The sequence below is a fragment of the Dryas octopetala genome, chromosome 3 (genome assembly GCF_963921425.1).
Source record: "Dryas octopetala chromosome 3, drDryOcto1.1, whole genome shotgun sequence".
Lineage (NCBI taxonomy): Eukaryota > Viridiplantae > Streptophyta > Magnoliopsida > Rosales > Rosaceae > Dryas > Dryas octopetala.
Window position 1 is genome coordinate 23,192,791 of NC_141368.1, and position 18,792 is coordinate 23,211,582.

The following is an 18,792-nucleotide window of genomic DNA, read 5'->3' on the forward strand; positions in this document are numbered from 1 at the left end:
TTTTAAATATGTTCCTAGTGAAATTCAAGTCGGGTCATTACAATATAGAATAAAGAGAGAAGGATTAAGGTTTAGTGGATGAAAGATGAAGAAAGTGGGTTATAGGAAGAGAGGGTGTGCTTGAAATGTTGTGGTTGGAAGATGAGGGGTTAGGCCATCCATAATGGTTAGTGAGACCCGTAGCTATATATGGAACTCAAAGCGGCCTTAATAGTGCTGAGAGTGATAGTCATATGTGCTGAGAGTGAAATCAATCCTTGAGAGCCTCCAAATAAGCTATGTGTGCATATATTTTCTTTTTCTTTTTTCTACAATTTTTTGTGCATATGACACTCTTGAAAAATTATAGTTCGCGTTTTGTTCGGCAGACTAGTACCGAACATGCTAACAAATTTTGGTGGGTGTCAACCAAATGGGCCATTCGGCAGGCAGTCACCGAACAACATACTCTCATTCGATTGACATCCATCGAACAACTCACAAGTATTCAGCACCCTCCCACCAAATACACATATGAAGTAAACATTTTTGGAGCCATTCAATGGGAGTATTTCGAAAATACTAAACTAATTTGGTGGTTGGCTACCGAATACTGTCATCGTATTCAACATACCAATACCGAACGAACCCCTCTGACATGAATACCCATAAATCTCATTTACTCACAAAAAACTCAAATTATTGTTTTAAATTTATACAAAAACATCATATTTATTAACAAATATGGAAAATCAATCCAAAAAACTTAGAAAAGGTGTTTGATTTATATAATTGATGGGAAAATGGGAATATTTGGGGCTGCCACCATTTGTTTGAAGAAGATATAAGGTTTGCTTCGCCGGCAGTGATGATGGGTGGTTGTGTCGGCAATGGCGGTGGGTGGTTGCACCGGCATGGAGGGATTGCACCGGCGGTGGCAGCGAGTCTTAGGTGCGCTGGGTATGGTTGGGTGTTTGGTGATGTTGCATGGGTATGAGAAAATGAGGGTATAATAGTCAATTGGGTTGGGTATAATAAGAAAATTAAGAAATTAAAAAGTTAATGTTGAGTGTAGTGAGAAGGTTGAGTAAGAAAAAAAAATTATTGGGTATGAATAGAATTTCCTTTTCACAAATTAAATGAGGAGGGTCTTTTGTGAAAGAAATATGAGTGTGCATATGAATCAAAATAAGCATTTCAAAATGAAATAATTACCATATACACATGTCAACTCATGTATGTGACCATACATACACACCCTATGCTTGATTATATAACAATTAGGTAATGTGTATTTAACAATCAGGTACTCATGTTAGACATCAAGCATAGGCCTGCCATGTGTCCTTTAAGTAGTCACTTTTATTGTTTTGTTTTAATTTTTTTTTTATATTTCCAAATCTCACAATTCAGCTCTAGATCTCTCTCTCTCTCTCTCTCCACAAATCCTGTGAGTTCAAAGAGATCATAAATGAAAGACGGCCTTTAGATCTCTCTCGATATCCTCTCTCTCTCTCTCTCTCTCTCTCTCTCTCTCTCTCTCTCTCTCTCTCTCTCTCCTCGCTCTCCATAAATCGTGTGAGTTTTCAAAGATCGGAAATGAAAGATGACTACAGAACATGGTCTGGAGTACTAGGCTCCACCGCTGGTAGAGGAGAGATCTCCATCGGAGCTGAACTCGTTTTTCGAAGGAAAAGAAAGAGGAAAGTCGATGCCCACGTCTGACGTGACATTTTTCGAGGGCCATGAACTCAAGCAACAACTCGAATCCTAGTGGTGAAGGCACGGTGGCGTCGCAGTGGTAGAGATCACATGAGGGACGTGTTATTGGTGGCGAGATGGCTTTGTGCAATTACAGGTGTTGCTTTGTTGGTGGCCTATGTTTTCGTATTGATTTTTATCTTGAAATCCATTTTGCACATTTTATTGTTGCTGTAGCTACAATTTCAATTACAATTGCAGATTTAGTTGCGGGTTTAGGTGTAGTTTCAGTTGAGGGTTTAGGTGCAGTTTCAGTTGCGGGTTCAATTGCAGTTTTAGTTATAGTTTCAGAACTCTCAAATTTGTTATACCAATTTGAATATGAGAGATCTCAGAAATCTTAAATTTTTTGTTATGTAGCAATTTCAGTTTGATCTTAGAGATGAAATTGCAGTTTCAGGTGTGGTTTTTGATCGTGGGTGAGTTGTGCGCATGAAATTTAGTAAAGTGTAAATGAGTAGTGTTTGGGTAGGTTTTTTTTTTTTTTTTTCAAAATGGCTTAAGTTGAGTCTGGAGGGTTTGGTTTGTTATTTTTGTCTGTCACATGCGACTGGATGTTGGGCCTTCTAGAATGTGACATGGGAGTAAAATTTGTGGAATTGAGTGCTGGTTAACTTTTTAAATTATCAATACCTTTGGGCCCCGTTTGTTACACGGAAGTAAAGGGTATTGTGTTAAATAACACAGTTATCCCGCGTTTGGTACCACCCAGTATTGGTTTAAGTAGGACTACATAAGCCCCGCTCCACTTAAAACACGGGCTTAGCCCTTCTTGTATAACATTGTGCTGAAGTGCAATGCTAATAAATAACAAGGGCTTAGCTCTTTTTTGTTTCTGTTCATCTGTGATCCCTCCCGCTCTCTCGCTTTCTCTTTTCCCAGCTACGATCTCGTCGTTGTTTCTGTCCAAATCTATCCTTCTCTTCTCTCGCTCTCCATTTTCCTTCTCTCTCTTTCTCTCTAGGCCAGCTTGGCTTGGAAATTGAATTGATCTACTGGGTTTTTTATTTTTCTGAGAAATGTACATCATGTACTGAATTGATGGCTTGGGTTTTTTGAATGCTGATCTGGATTGGAAATTTCATTTGAATTGTGTAGTTGAATGAGTTTTATGGCTTTGATGCTATGTGGGTTTTCTTCATTATGTATTGGAAATTGTCAATTAGATACAAATACAATTATATTTGATTTGATTGTGGGGGTGCAATTAGTTTCAATGAGAAAGAGAGAAAGACAGAAGGAGAGATGGGGCAGAGGGAGAGGAGAGGAGAGGAGAAGAGAGGGGAGGGAGGTGGGGTGGGGATGGTCGATGGTCTATGGTCTATGGTCTGCATCATTCTTTCACTTTTTTTATTTATTTCTTTTATTATTTTTAATTGTTTATAACAATTTTTTAATAGTAATACAATTTTTTATAAGTATTTTAGTTTTAGTTTAATTTTTAATAAATATTTTAGTTTTATTTTTTGTAATCAAGTTTTTTCTAAAATTAAATATATAAAATTAATTAAGATATTGTTATTTACCTTATCTAGTTTCATAATCTGACAAAACATCAAATATCAGATAACTTTTAATCCAAGTTATTCCAATCCAATACAGTTCAATTTAATTCATAAAAAATTAAGAATAATCCAATTCAATACAACTGCTCTTTCAAAATTTGTAAAGGTAGAATTAAAGTCGGGCTGCAAAATTTGACTATTTTTAAAAAATAATTTCCGAATTACTGCCCCCCAGGCCCCAGCTCAGCTCTCTGACCAAGACTTTCTCCTACACTTCTACTCTATTTCCTTTCCCAATCTTCCGTTCTTCACATACTCTCTATCTCCTTCCCATCATTTCTCCTCCAAGCAGTTCTTCAGATTCTCTACTTTCCAATTTTCTTTCTATGTTTTCATTTAATTCAACTAATTTCGAATACCCAGAAGCTGAAACACAGATACGCCGTTTGGTTCACTTCAGACAGAGGGCACATAACAGTGTTTCGAAGCGGTTTGAGGGTGAGGAACTCTTTCTCAATCCTTTTTCCTTTCTTAGTTTGTTTCCAATATTTCCTTTTCAATCAGCCATTAGAAAATTGGTAAATTGAAGTTCCTTTGGTGATGGAAATTAAGTCAAATTAAGAGACTTATAAAATCTGCTCTTTTTTAGATGCAAATTATAAAATCTTATCTGCAATTATTTAAGAGCATAGCTGTTAAGCAATCAGTTAATTAGGACGTAGATAGTTGCTAAATAATCAAGTGAGGAACATGTTAACATACTGTTACTCACCATTAAAGTTGACTATTTTTGTTGGTTTTTGTAATATAGATCAGAAATCTGATTGATCTGAAAAACGGAAACACGAAGCTTGTTTTGCGAAGATAAATATATATGGCTGAGGCTGTTGTTTCCTTTGTGGTCCAAAGCCTCGGATGTTTCATCATTCAGGAGGCAAAATTATTGTATGGAGTCGGCGGCCATCAAGTTAGCCTTGTAAAGACGGAGCCACAGTTGGTGCAGGGGTTCCTGAAAGATGCAGTTGCAAGACAAGGAGATGCTGCATATGATTTGGAGGATGTCATCGAAAATTTTGCATTGAAGGTGGCATCCAAAGGAAAGGGAAGCATTAAGAAGGTCTTGAAACAGGTTACGGGAATCTCGTACCAAGGAATTGATCTTCACAAGATTGGATTAGAAATTGAAGACATCACAACCCAAATTTCAAAGTTGAGGTTGGGTTTGCAGACTTATAACATAAGGGAAATAAGGGAGGGTGGAGGAGGTGTCACTTCTTTGTATGAAAGGCAACAGCAACTGAAGCGTTCTTATTCTCATGTTAGCGAACGTAATGTTACTGTGTTAGAGGACGACGTAAAGGAATTGGTTGGGCATTTGGTTAAAGAAGAAAAATGCCACCAAGTTGTTTCTATTTTTGGGATGGGAGGGATAGGAAAGAACACTCTTGCAAAACAGGTTTATCATCATAATGAAGTTAGGCGTCATTTTGGTTGTTTTGCTTGGGTATGTATATCTCAACGATGTCAAGTAAGAGATGTTTGGGAAGGAATTTTATTTAAACTTATTTCTGCTACCAATGAGCATAGGGAAGAAATTGCAAAAATGAGGGATGATGAAATGGCTAAGAAGCTTTATCTTGTCCAACAATAAAGGAGATGCTTAGTGGTTCTTGATGACATTTGGAGCATTGAGACATGGGACTTTTTGAAAGCTGGCTTTCCAAATGAGAAAACAGAGAGCAGAGTATTACTCACTACTCGCAACAAAGAAGTAGCTTTGCATGCAGATAGAAGTGATTTCCTCCACCAACCCTGACCACTAAATGAAAAATGAAAGTTGGGAACTGTTTGAGAAGATAGCAGTGTCTGGCCGGGATGATGCTGGTATTATTAACTCACCCAACTCTTTTATCTTTACTTTTCTTATTTATCAATTGAGCCTAATAGAAACTATTCCATTTGGCACTACATTTGTTTCTTCTAAGCATTACCATTTTTTTTCTGAAGAAGTATGTATCAAGCGATCTGCCAAATAGCATAGAAGCAATATAAATCTTGCTGCAAAAGTTAAGGCAATTACGAAGACTCTAACACAATGGGCTTCTTTTACCTGATCTACAAGCACACATTGTTATTCTCAAGAATAGTTTCTTGGACCAATATTATATCTTATTTCAAGGTCCAAGATGCATGCTTGACTACAAGGACTTTATATGAAATTGTAATTCTCATTTGTGACTATGAATAAATTCACCTCAAATAGTTGTGTGTGTTTCACTAATTAATGCATATTACAAGCACTTACATTGGTTTGTAATGTGCTTGAAATTTTGAATATTTTCCTAGGTATAACTACATACTTATTTATAATAAACAAATTTAATAATAGTTATATATGTATATATATATATATTTAAATAGTGTTGATACGTACAAAGCGTGGATATGGAATCCACTGCTGAGTTTCAAGACACCAACAATCAAAATCGCAGATAAAAAACAACAAGCATTACTTCACCACAGCCAGCCATCCAACATAATACTTGAAAACGAAATCCCTAATGGTTCTCTCAAACATCTTTGGTGCAAGTCAAAATTATTAAACTTGATGCATTTGGCATTCATTTTGATTTAAAAAAAAAAAAAATCATAATCTTACATTGAACAGTCAAAATTATTTAAGCAAGGGACACTGATGAAAAATGTCTTCGTTTCGTATGTTATAGAATTGCTAATTTGAGAAGTGTCATTCATTTGGTTTTTTTTTTTCCTCTCTCCAGACTCTGGAATTTATACAAAGATGAAAGAATTAGAAAAGAAGATGCTTCGACATTGTGCAGGTTTGCCATTAGCTGTCACTGTGCTTGCAGGACTTCAAGCTAGAAAGGACATAGTTGATGAGTTGGATACGGTGCATAAGAATGTTTTTGTTCACATAAGGATAGGAAAAGGCCATGAACAAGAATACACAGGTGCATCGTGGGTGTTGGCTTTGAGTTATGAATACTTACCTTATTACTTAAAACTATGCTTTCTATATTTAGGACATTTTCCCGAGGACTTTGAGATATCGGTGAAAAGATTGACTCAATTATGGATGGCAGAAGTTCTTATTATCTTTTGCACAACAAGAACAAGGTTCAATAGAATCAATGGAAGATGTATCATACAGTTGCTTAAGTGAGTTGGTTGAAAGGTGTATGGTTCAAGTTGGAGAGCGGGGTTCAATTAGAAAGATTAAAACCTGTCGCATCCATGATCTTATGCGAGACTTATACTTGTTGAAGGCAGAAGAGGATAACTTTCTCCAGATTGTCAATTTCTGGCATAGAAATGAGACAATGCATCCCTTTTCTTCTTCCATGGTAACCAAGGTAGCACCGATAGGTAGAGTTTGAAGACTTGTCATGTATTTGGATGAGTATGCTGATAAATTTGTTCCATTGAGAGATGAAAGAAATGACCATCTTAGGTCTCTATTATACTTTTCCCTAGGATACTGGATGCCCAGAAATCAAAAATCAATACGACCACTTTTCAAAAACTTCAAATTTCTTGGAGTTTTGAAGCTTGAATATATGAATAGAGAAGTAAAGTTGCCAAGTGAAACTGGGAATATGGTCCACTTAAGGTTTTTAAGTTTGCAGAGTTGTAATATAAAACGGCTGCCACCATCTGTAGGTAACTTGATATGTTTGCAAACTCTAAATATACGTTTGAATGGCTTGGTGATAATCCCAAATGTGATATGGAAGATGGAACAGCTGAGACATCTGTATTTACCCTTTGTGTACAGCGCAAGTGACAAACATTTGCAACTGGGTACTCTTTGCAATTTGCAGACATTAGTGCATGTTTCAAGTCATGATTGTGATTTGAATGATCTTGCTGGGTTAACTAATGTTAGGACATTGTGTATGGATGTGTCAGGACCCTTGAAAAACTTGGAGGAAATTGTGAAATCTACAAGCTTCACATTTAACCATCTTCGGTCTCTATCTGTGTGTAACTTACGTGGAAGTGATGCAGAGTTTATACCCAAGATAGTATGAAGTTGCCCCATATTTACAAGCTGCATCTGCATGGGCGAACTGGAGGGCTATCAAATGGCCTGCAATACTATTCAAACCTCACTAAGTTGTTTCTGTATGGAACTCATCTCAAGGATGGCCAGATGGAAATACTAAAGAAGTTGCCGAACTTGAGAATTATTTGCCTCAGACGACGGACATTCGAGAATAATACAAATACATTGGTTTGCTCTCAAGGAGGCTTTCCTCATCTTGAATTTCTTTCCCTTCATTGGATTCATGAAATATAGGAATGGAGAGTGGAGGAAGGAGCCATGCCTAGTCTATGCTGATTGTTGATTGAAAATTGTGGAGGATTGACAACAGTTCTAGATGCTCTGAAATATATTACTACCCCTCAAGGAATTAACCATCACATTGATGCCAAGGACATTCAATAGTAGACTTGAGGAAGGAGAGGATTTCTACAAAATCCAACACATGCCTTCCTGTATGTATGGGGATACATGGGTGGAGTATATGTCATGAATAGGTATTTCTAATTTGAAAGTGTCAGTGTTAGTTCATCTGCTTTGTTGTGTTATTCATTTTCCAATTTGCATCGCTATTTTAACTTACTTTTATTTTCATTATTTTTTTTCCTGAAAAATTTCAGAGGAAGAGAAATTAAAGGAGGCCAAGGAACTGTCGTGGAAGGTGAGGAACAAGGCCAACATTAACTGGGACACGTGTGGACTTCATCACCAATCCCACAGACCCTCTTCTTGAATTTGGTATGCAGTACACTGAGATGGTTTACTTTTCTCATTACTACTTATAAATGGTTTAGGTGATGAATTTCAAGCACTGCAGTGCATTTTTTTAGTTTATAACAATTCTAGCTGTGCAAACAATATTTCACTTTAACCATTTATTTATCATTTGTTTTATTAGTCCACTTCTGAAGAATGTGGCAGAGTCGAATACGCCAGTGCAAGAGAAGGTGCTGGATGCTGTTATTGCTTATTTAAAATGCTGCGAATGCTGATGTATGCTGGAAGGTTAATTATATTTTATTAAAAAAAATTAAAAACTTGTTTTACTATAAGCCATTGTTGAATTTTATAATTTTGAAGTCTTCTTTATGTTACAGGTATGCTTAGAAAGTTTGCTATGCGATTGTGGTGAAATTCCTCACGCGTAGGCCTAAGACGGTGGGAAGGCTCAGGTTGCATTTATGCTTCAGTTAAATAGGAGGACGTGGAAGGTTTTTGGGTAGCTTATGCCTTTTGGTTTGTTTGAATAGTAACATGTTGCATTAAGAGAAAGAGCTATTGCCATAAAGATGCGCATCCTGTGAGAATTTGTAGTTCCATTTCACATTTTGGAGTGCTTGTTATGAGAGTTTGTGAGTGAACCCTGATGTAATGTAATCGTAGTTGTAGTATAGTAGTCGAACATTGTTTCCTGAATTTCATTATTTCTGACTGTTGTTTCTCAATGTGGGTTCTTTGGTAGAATGGACTTGTCTTAAACAGACTTATGGACAAAGTTTCAGTGTCACTACTTTATTCAATCGTGTAGTCTTTGTAGCTTTCATGTCTCCAATTTGATATCAATACTTCTTTTTCTTTTTCTTTTTTCTCTTGGTTCAATCTTTATAGAACTCAGTCTTTTGCATTCTTCAAATTCATTATCTTGTTTCTTTATATATATTTTTTCTCTACCATGGCTACTCAAGGAATCAAGAAAGGGTCATATTCAATGACTAATTAGCTATAAATAACTAAACATATTACTGATAATCTTGCCGAAGCAGGGTGCCCAAGTTGACAATGTTGATCTAGTTCGTGTCTTGAATACCATTCCCACTGATTATGATGCCTTTCTCACCTCAATCAGTTTTTGAATACGAATTTCATGGCCCACTTCTAAGTGAACTTACTATTGAGGAAATACACAAGAATGCTTCCCATACTTAGCATATGACTTGAGCATTCTCATCCAATTGAGTCCCTTCTCCAAATCAACATACTTAGCATATGAACATTATTTCAGAAAATAATCTTCATACAATGATTAATATAAAAAAACAAGGACTCGAAGATATCTTCCCCATCTTGGAAATTCTCTGCCACATATATATTCTCTTGAATGAGAACAATGTCTAGTTCAGAGGTGAGATAAGATCTGAGCATTCCTCAGAGTGAGGAAGGTGAGGAACTCCATCCTTATTCCTAATGAAGAGACCTCTACTCATGTAGACATCTACCACCCCAAACTTATCTTTGGGATTATCATTTCCACCAAGAAAATATATATATAATGCAAAATTGCAAACCCTCATATTCCATAGTTACCCACACATGAACAATGAAAGCATGAGACAATGCATTAAGAAGGTGAAGTAGCATCACATACACATATAGAGTGCTTTGTAATGGACACAAATACATAAATCTTCTGCTCACTTATGACCTAAAATGTTGCTCTGAACCATGGTCTTCATCCCAATTAGGTAAAGCCCTTTAAAGCTATTCCCTCTTTTTGCATGCCCATTTTTCTGTATAAGGGTAATTTCATCTCCAAGATTATAGCCATTCAGGGATAGGCTTGTACACCACCAACATATGTTGCTTCGATGGATGCAGATCTTTCTGCCACAAAGTCATCCCATGAATCCATGGACAGTATGACAAAATCTGCCAGTTTCCCAGGGAACAAGGATCCCAAATCACTGTCAAGAAAGCATGCACGAGCAGCTGAAATAGTGTACCTGTCATGAGGATTGAAAAGTGCATTAGGTGCAAGTGTACAATACAGTACTAAGTATAAGTTGAAACATGAAACGACTTTGATCAGTTGGCAAATCTACAAAGAAACAGATAAATTAACAGTTGGAACTACTCATTATGGTTTGCCATATCAAGAAAAAAGACCACTCCACTAATGAGAAAATATTGGTAAGAAACAAATTTGGTTCTTTACTCTATTTGCCTGGCACTGGAGTTTATCTAATCAACCTAACATCCTCTACCAAGAAAAGAGAATCAGAACAAGTCAGTATATGATATAATGGATAAGCACGATCATCTTTTCACTCAGGACATAATATGCTTCTGAAAATTCTTGAAATTTTCCAATACAAAATATGGTTGGACTAAAAGGATTTTCCCTAAACCATCCAATAATAGTGAACTTGTAGGTCATAATTTTTGGGACTGATATATGCAGACAAGGCTCATTTGAGTGGGGTTTGCATCATAAGTATATAACCTATATGTTTAGGTAACTTGACACATTCTTATTTGAATTTGGGTCTCGGACTCAGATATTGTCAATATACTAAATAACATTCCAAAGAAAAAACTATGCCAAGAAGTAGTGGATATCTGAAGAAAATGTTTCAATGTTGCTTACGCTTTCAATGCATCATTCAGTGAAAGGCACTCTGATGGAACCCAAGCAAAATCCCAAGCAGGGGGTATCCTTTTCATTGCCGTCTTAATACCACCTAAAGGATTAATGTCTGCAACCTGCAACAGTAGCACCAATTTAAAATTTACAAAGCATATCATATATATATTTAAAAAATATATTCAAGTGGTTGTGCATAATTGTTATGCCTCAATATATCTATGAGAATCAGTATACTTACAGGCCAGTCAGAACCAAATGCCAACTGTGCATTGCTAGCCAAGAGTGACTGGAATAAATAAGATCCCTTCTGAGCCCTGTCTATCCCAAGTTTTTTTGTTGCAGACTCAGCGTCATCCAAGAGGTGCTCCGGCTATATTGAGAATTGGTGTTTGAGTATTAAAACAAATTTTATCCACAATAAAAAAGGAATAACGATAGTTGCTCAGAGGTTTGAGAACTACTAAGTCAAAAGAAGGGGCAAAAGAAGAAAAATAAAAGAAAACCGATCTCATCCACTCGAGCCATTTTTAAAAAATATATTAAGTAGATAAATTATTAACCACAAACGTGGGGGACCTACGTATGAAAGAAGAAAAAACTTCATCCCTAGGTAGAAAGTGATACAAATGTCATTACATGTGATCCCACTTTCAGTGTGCATAGATCTATGCCTCTCTCTTGTATTTACAATTGAACCAGAATTCCCCAACCCAAGCTCCCACACACACTCAGAGAACAAGCTTAAATAAATTTTAAAATTGCTAACCATAAAAAATAAACAGGGTAGCAATTTGAAAAAAGGTAGCTACACTCAGATGCAAATGATCGGAATGCTGTTGAAATGAGAACTTTAAGTCAGTACATATAATTCCCACAAATCACCATGCTAACAGCCCCATTACCCTAAGAAACATTAATCAAAAAAGGAAAAGACTAGTGTGATCATACCTGTACTGAAGCAACAATCCCTAGTTTACCAAACCGGGCTGGTGACCTAGGTGCCAGATGCTGGGCATGCTCAATCTGAAAGCATTATTAGCTCTATCATTCATTTTGAAAGGCAAAAGGAAAAATTAAAAGGAAAAAAACATGTGAAAACTTATACTATTGATACTGTTGAACCATCATTTTTTCTAAGCAAAAATCTTTACCCTGAATCTTCGATCCCTCACTCCATTCCTAGAAACCACTGACTCATACATGTCAAGGATCAAGTCGTTAGCTTTATCACCTATAGCATGAATAGCAACCTGAAAAAATATAAAGAACATTTTAATTTTTTGTAAGTGCAATTACATTTACAGTATGTAGAGATGGATTCCAAAGAGATGGGACAACACCTGAAGCCCAAATCTATCTGACTCCAAGGTCAGGTTGAAGAGACTTTCATTATCTGTCACTTGTAAGCCATAATTATGAGGCTCATTGGCATATGGCTACATAATTTAAAAGACAAATATCAGGAAAATAATATATTGACTGGGTAAGTAAAAAGAGTTACTTCATATAACAGATGAAGCAGTCGTATGAGGTGAATTAGATAAGCTCACTAAAACAGAATTCCTGCCCTCTTAACGCCACTTCACCCCCCTCAACAACAATAAAAGAGAAAGAAGAAAAAATAAATGAAAGAAGATATATACAGAATAAATGAAAGTGGTCGTGGTCAATGGATTTCGAATATATATTCATAATTTACTAAAAACAAGTCTAGATGCCCAAGTACCATCATTCTCACCTCATAAAACAGTGCGCTATTAGAACCCAAAGACCCATCAGCAAAAGCTTTAACACCACCCAAGTAAATCCATTGGCTCATGGCACGGCCAGCTTTGTTAATAAGATCCTAAAAAGGAAAACACAACTCTAAGAGAAACACTAAACAAGGAGAAAATTGAAGCATTCACTCAAGTTAGTAACTAGGTTAACTAAATAAAAATATATATATCTTGAAAGCAAATCACCCACTGCGAAAACCATATATAGTGACATCTCTGCTAGATCAAACAAAAGATATAAGAATCCAGAACATTTTTATGCATGAATAAAAAAAAGTAGCAACGCCAAAAATATTCACTGCAGGAAAGAAAAGAAAAGAAGAAAATGGATTATTAACTCATACACATTTCAAAATAATCATCCATTATAAATCACTTTGAAGAGGAGAATCATTCTATTATAAAGGCAGATATTCATTCGTCAACATAAAGGCCAAACATGTGAACAATCATTCTTAACATCATTAGGTTGAGAATAAATTATTAAGTAAACATTAAATCCAAAAAAAACAACCAATAACAATTCATACAAGTAAACGTAGCCAAGTCTCCAATGGAAAAAATAAGCACACCCTGATCATCATCTTCCCTGAAGAATCAGCCCATTGATAAACATCTGCAAAAGGTAAAAAATGAGAAAACAAAATAAACAAGCATTTTAACGAGCATGATTAATTAAAAATCTTAACATATATGGCCAAAGTTAATTTCAATTAGTGAATTAGTGAAATTACACAAACTACAATAGGTGCATCTTGATGTTCCATGGATGTAATAAACTTTTTTGCTGTAAATAACTGTCTAACTGAACCAAGTCATCTTTTTTGAGAATATCGTTTCTAAACTCTTGATATTTAATCACAAAAGGTATTCAAGAATTGACGTAAATTTGGTCATCATTTTGGTAACGATGACAGTGATTCCATTTTACATGACCAACGAATTCAAGTGAACTGAAAAACTAGAAGAATAATGTTTCAACTCATAGGACATCCAACAAACCCTTAAGAACTTTAATGGAAACCTGAAAAATCTTCCCAGGAGAGCTTTGCTGACACCCCAGGGAAGTATCTACCAAAATCAACAACAGTTGTCACACCCCTCATCAAGGCAAGATTGCTGGCTCTATGCAAAGCTTCCCTCCGCTCCTCTACCGAGACCTCTGGAATGGATGGAAGGAGAAGTTTCATTGCAGAATCAATCAGCAATCCAGTAGGATCTGCATATTGATGACTTGGAACATAAGTAATTTATTGCGCACCAATTACTTATAACTTATCTAAAGATGTAAACAACCTATAATAGATGACAAGGCAAAGGAATTGGATCTACTTTGGGATATAACTAAATTTTTAGCTTTTTAAAGATAATTCCTTATAGTGCTAATCATCTCCACTGGGAAAGTTATGAATTGAATTTAAAACGTTTTTTTTCTTACGATGTGAATCTGGATATGATGAACTACTTATCCATCGTATGTGTATTTTTCTTCCATTTATATTAATGAATGTTTTGTTAAAAATAAAAATAGAAAACGAAAAATAAATATAAAAACAGTTGTCAAAGGCTTCCACATAAATCTTTGGTCCTAATTATGACTCCAGTGCCAACTCAAAGCCTATGATTTGTAGGCACAATACAAATGCCATGTTTCAACTCAAAATGAGTTGTTGAACATGGCAATGCCGAAAGATGAACAGACATATTTATAAATGTTTTTCTGAATTTATTGTAAAAAACATATATAATTTAGTAAGTTCAACAATCAGTTGCTTGAGCAAGGGCCTCTAATAGTTAAACAATTACAGACATAACAATTATGTATTCTTCTAGTTTCTTTACCGAAATGATTGACAGTATCAAAATTTTGTACTTTTCTTGAGTAAATCAAGGAAATTATTTTCCATACAAGTTTGGAAAATGGGTAACACATGTGTCATGCTCACAAATTTCCAACACCCCAGACATTGAAAGAAGTGTAAACCGTAATTTAAACAACTACGCCATGTGAGTTGTTATATCCAAAGAATCGCAAAGATTCAGGATGGGCCAACTGAAAGGATCTAAGACATATAAATGAAGTTAATTAATACCTCCGCTGGTGGTTCTCATAATAGTTCCACCATTTGGATCTTCTGATGAATTAGTGATGCCTGCCAACTTGAGTGCCATTGAATTAGCCAAGCCCATATGGCCATCCATCCTTGATAGCCAAACCTGCAAAAGAAAGCATAGAAATAAAATTAATACACTATTGTTGATATTATCAAAGCACCCAAAATCCATTTATTTATGACTTACAGGATTATACGGTGTAATATCGTCAATCCAAGAAGCCAATGGCAATTCCCCTCCCCATTGGTCATTGTTCCATCCACCACCCAAAATCCAGGAACCTTGTTTTGCATCTGATTTTTCATTTTGTTTTTCTTCAAAGATGAGGTTAAAAAATTCTATACAATTTGACAAACATAATAATTTTTTATTTTATAAAAAAACCTAATTATTAATGGCTCTTCCAGACCATTCACTTTATCAGAGTCATGTCAATGATGCACTCTCTCCACAACTACTTTTAATGATTAAAAGTGATTTTTACCACAATTTTAGTCATATTATGCTCCTGCTCCAGAATTACTTTCGCAGATTATTAGGCAATCAACAAAAACATCAAAGCAGGGATTACACCACCTTTAAGCTCTGCATCTACATTGACAGTTTAGTAGTTTGAGTTTTACTTTCATATACTTCAGACTTATAACAAGAGCCTACTACTGGTCAACTAGGAGGACTAAATGGTCAATGTCCTAAATGTGCATGTACATATAACTAGATCTACAATGAGACCCCATGTATATTGCACAAAAGAAACCATACCCATTAAGAAACAAATACAAGGATTTTGCATTTTCTAGATGACAAGAAAATATCAAGATGAATAGCCAACACAGCTAAGACGAGGAGTAACCTAAACTAGCAAAGACCAGGAACCATTAAGAGCAGAAGACTTCCAAGTCGCAGGAGTGCAAATAATTGCCAATAAATGATTTTAGTCAAATTAAAAATTTTCGTTCAATAATACTGGAACTATTTTGTTCAAAGGAACAAAAGTAAGCAGGCACTTATGTTCTTAAAAAATTTTGAAGCTTCCTTATTGCCCATCCTAAATTTTGGTAGAAGGAATTCATAATGACAACACATGAAAACGACACCAATGGTACCCTTATTTCTTGAATAACAACTGGAATTATAAAAGTTTTAACTTAGTTAAGAACATCACTGCCAAACTTTCAAAAAAGCTCATTCAAATATTTTGACACACTTTGTGCATTTTGTAACTCAAACAAGAATATGAATTGACATCTGTAGCCATGACAATTTTAATTGTAAAAAACATAAAAAGGCAGGGAACTGACTTCCCACTGCTTCTTTGACCCTCCTCGCAAATTCATCTTTTTGATTGATGCCTCGTAGTTCCACACGCACCATCTGTTTTTCATTGGCAACATTTCAATCTATATATAGAAACTTCAATAAGGAAAAGAAAAAGAGATCAGTAAGAGTTCACTTGGTTATTGTACAAAGGTTATGCTGCAAACATTTTGAGAAAATTATAGAAGCATAGTTGGAAATCACAGTTCAAATAGCCATGACACATTGAAGTTGTTGAATGAAAATTTCAGACAAAAAAAAATGAGTATAAAAACCTGAGTGTTCAAACCAGTTGAAGCCAGACAGTCAATAACAGATGTATTGAAATATTCCAAGAAAACAAACACCCACAAAAACATATTGTCCTCTGCAATGTACTCCATTTTTTTCTCATTTAATGAAAGTATGTTTCTCATAAAAGAAAAGAAAAACAATTCAGGGTTATATGATTAATGTATCTTTTTGCTTTTTCTATCCAATGATGAATGCATCATATTCTCACCCTATTTTCTCAACACCAAAAATGTGCTTTATGAATTCATTCTTAATCAAAACGTTTCAGTAGAAAAAGTACTTTCTCAAGGACAAAAGGAGCATAAATATTAAGAACAAAACCAATTTTACATATGGTGCTTCTACCATACCTGAAGTCCACCAAAAATCAGATGCACATGGGAATCAATAAATCCAGGAACTACAATCTTTCCCCTAAGATCTAACTCTTTAGTCCCATGCCCAATCATATCCTGCATTAAAATGAATAAACTCATAAGAGAAGGGTATTTTTATGAGTTACAACTTACTATATCAAATAAATACTTCTGTTAACTAACAGAAGAATTCATATAATGCAAGAAAAAGTTAGAAGGTGTGCATCATAAGTAAAAAGAAAATTAAAAAACCAGAAAAGACTCTACCTGCATGGGCCATTCAAAACCCAGTGATAGGCAACTGAAATCAGACATAAGAAACCTAGTGGTCAACATTAACAGTAAGGCACCAATCAAGCTGTTTTGACAACAAGAGACAGAAAAGTGTCTGGTACTTGGAAAGGTGAGGTGGGAAAATGCAAAACAAAGTCCTTTTTACTCTTTGATGACCCCCCCCCCTCGCCCCAATCCAAAACATGTCTTTTTAAAGCTGTTCTCCTACTGTCTCTGAGAATTAGATGCCAACAAGAACTGAGAAACAATTTGAACAAAAGGACAGGAAACACCATTCTCACAGGAGTATCCATTAGTCTAAAATCATAGTTACCTAAAATGCATATCATTGTGGTATGCAGAACAAGAACGGGAATGTGGTACACCACCTATCAAGAATGGGAATGTGCCACACCACCTATCTATGGGCATGGGACGATGGGGGTGCCCTCAAATCAACCTTCACAGATTGCATCGGAAGATCCTGAATGAAGATCTTCCTCAAATTCTGTAAGTATCAGAAGAGTTTTAGAGGTAACCTTGACACATATCTCAGTTTCATGCAGCGAAAGAATGTCTTTACACATTTTACCACATTAGATATCTAAAATCAAGTTGAACAACTTAAATGACGATAATATGTGTTTACTTCACATCACTCCCAATTGTCGAGTTGAATATAAATCCAATCGAGAAGCCCCTATGCATCATATTCTTCAAAGCTTCTTATAACATCAAAAACTTATACAATCATACTAATTATACCTATGTTCTCTAGCCTCACAAGCATTTAGTAAACCCCCATTCAACAACATTCCCAAACACAGTTTATGGTTGACCGTTTATGAAAAGGGAGTTTCCCAGAGTTATATTTCATCATATAAACTCACCTGCGAACCCCTACTTTCAGAAATTTTTGGACTTAAAACACAAGATATTTCCATTTTAATAGAATCTTAAAAACCCACTCAAACTCTAATTTTGACTCTCCTAGAATTCGTAATATATCATCTTTTACATGGTTTCCACACGGTAACAATCACTTGAAAATGTCATAACTTTTTCAAAAAGGACAGTACCCAGCTAGCTATATAAGCTTCGAATGATTCTACGTGCTTATAAAGTGCTATACTTCTTAAATCTTTTCAGCATGAAAAATTTCCAAATATATTAAATTGCATCAACAGAATAAAAGATATAGCCTCTCAAGCTGCAAGCTTAGAACTTTAGAAGCATCACAAAAACCCACCAAGATACTTATATGCTTAAGGTCCAAAGAAAGGCACGCCTTTAAACTTCAATGTTATGGAGTTTCTATGGATGACATCCAACATTGACCTCATCATGCAAGCATAGGCAAAGGAAGAGAGTAAAGCATTAGGACGAGCAGATGGCGAACCTGAATGGAGGAGTAGTTTCCAACCCGGAGAACCCTTCCGTTGCGAACGGCCATGGAATCGGCGAAAGGGAGAGACTCGTCACTCGTGTATATCTTCGCATTCCTCACCACCAAGTCCGCCATTGGAGACCTCCACCTCAACCACTCTGCAAAAATTTCAAGTAGTCAAAAACTGAATTTAAACCCAAAAAGAAAATGTAAAACCGAACGAGTGCGAGTTACGGTGGTTGGGATTGAGAAGCGGAAGAGAGGCCATGGTGGCGAGGACGAGGGCTACAAAAGCCGAGACGAGTATGAGAGAGTTCATATTGGAGCAGAGTATAACCAAACTGAACCCCTTCAGAGTTCAGACTTCAGGAGGAAATGTTGCCAACGAACGACTCAGCCACACGTGACCCACCGCGTGAGTTAGAAGGTAAAAACATGAGATTGTTTTATGGTAATTACTTGGGAGTTGGGTTTGAGGTTTGAAAACCTACTTGAACTAAGGTGCTCATGTAGACCACTAATTCTTTGACACCTGTTTTTAACATAATAACACACACAAGGCCCTAACAGCAAAAAGGAGGAGTAACGACATTTAGC

General features: G+C 35.8%; 1 protein-coding gene and 1 pseudogene across 4 annotated transcripts; one reads left to right on the plus strand and one right to left on the minus strand.

Moving 5' to 3' along the window:
• Positions 1–3,554: 3,554 nt before the first annotated feature.
• Positions 3,555–8,891, plus strand: LOC147291869 (putative disease resistance protein At1g50180; annotated as a pseudogene). The gene is made up of 6 exons (XR_015121436.1): positions 3,555–3,743; positions 4,057–5,129; positions 6,026–7,808; positions 7,932–8,049; positions 8,210–8,316; positions 8,409–8,891. The product of XR_015121436.1 is annotated as a putative disease resistance protein At1g50180 (transcript).
• Positions 8,892–9,624: 733 nt separating this feature from the next.
• Positions 9,625–18,570, minus strand: LAF3 (Amidohydrolase family). 3 transcript variants are annotated; one of them, XM_086235797.1, is made up of 15 exons: positions 18,430–18,570; positions 18,208–18,353; positions 16,530–16,631; positions 15,870–15,942; positions 14,755–14,861; positions 14,547–14,670; positions 13,478–13,672; positions 13,026–13,069; positions 12,414–12,521; positions 12,016–12,111; positions 11,827–11,925; positions 11,624–11,698; positions 10,914–11,045; positions 10,676–10,791; positions 9,625–10,031 (listed from the first exon to the last, which is right to left on the minus strand). In XM_086235797.1, exons 1-15 carry the CDS (start codon positions 18,512–18,514, stop codon positions 9,857–9,859), a joined length of 1,677 nt encoding a protein of 558 aa, XP_086091923.1. In that variant the 5' UTR covers positions 18,515–18,570; the 3' UTR covers positions 9,625–9,856. The 3 variants fall into 3 exon arrangements, with proteins under 3 accessions (XP_086091923.1, XP_086091922.1, XP_086091924.1); XM_086235796.1 differs by having other exon boundaries at positions 12,984–13,069; XM_086235798.1 differs by lacking the exons at positions 18,208–18,353; positions 18,430–18,570 and having other exon boundaries at positions 12,984–13,069; positions 15,870–15,981; positions 16,530–16,594.
• Between the last annotated feature and the right edge of the window lie 222 nt (positions 18,571–18,792).

Bases quoted from the DNA above. Each gene is read 5' to 3' on its own strand.
- LAF3 (XM_086235796.1), bottom strand. From the start codon at position 18,514: ATGAACTCTCTCATACTCGTCTCGGCTTTTGTAGCCCTCGTCCTCGCC. The intron at 12,522-12,983 runs GTATGAATTGTT...TTTCCTTTTTAG, and splicing joins AGACTTGGCTACGTTTACTT to GATCTTATTAACAAAGCTGG. The intron at 10,032-10,675 runs GTAAGCAACATT...TCCTCATGACAG, and splicing joins CTGAATGATGCATTGAAAGC to GTACACTATTTCAGCTGCTC.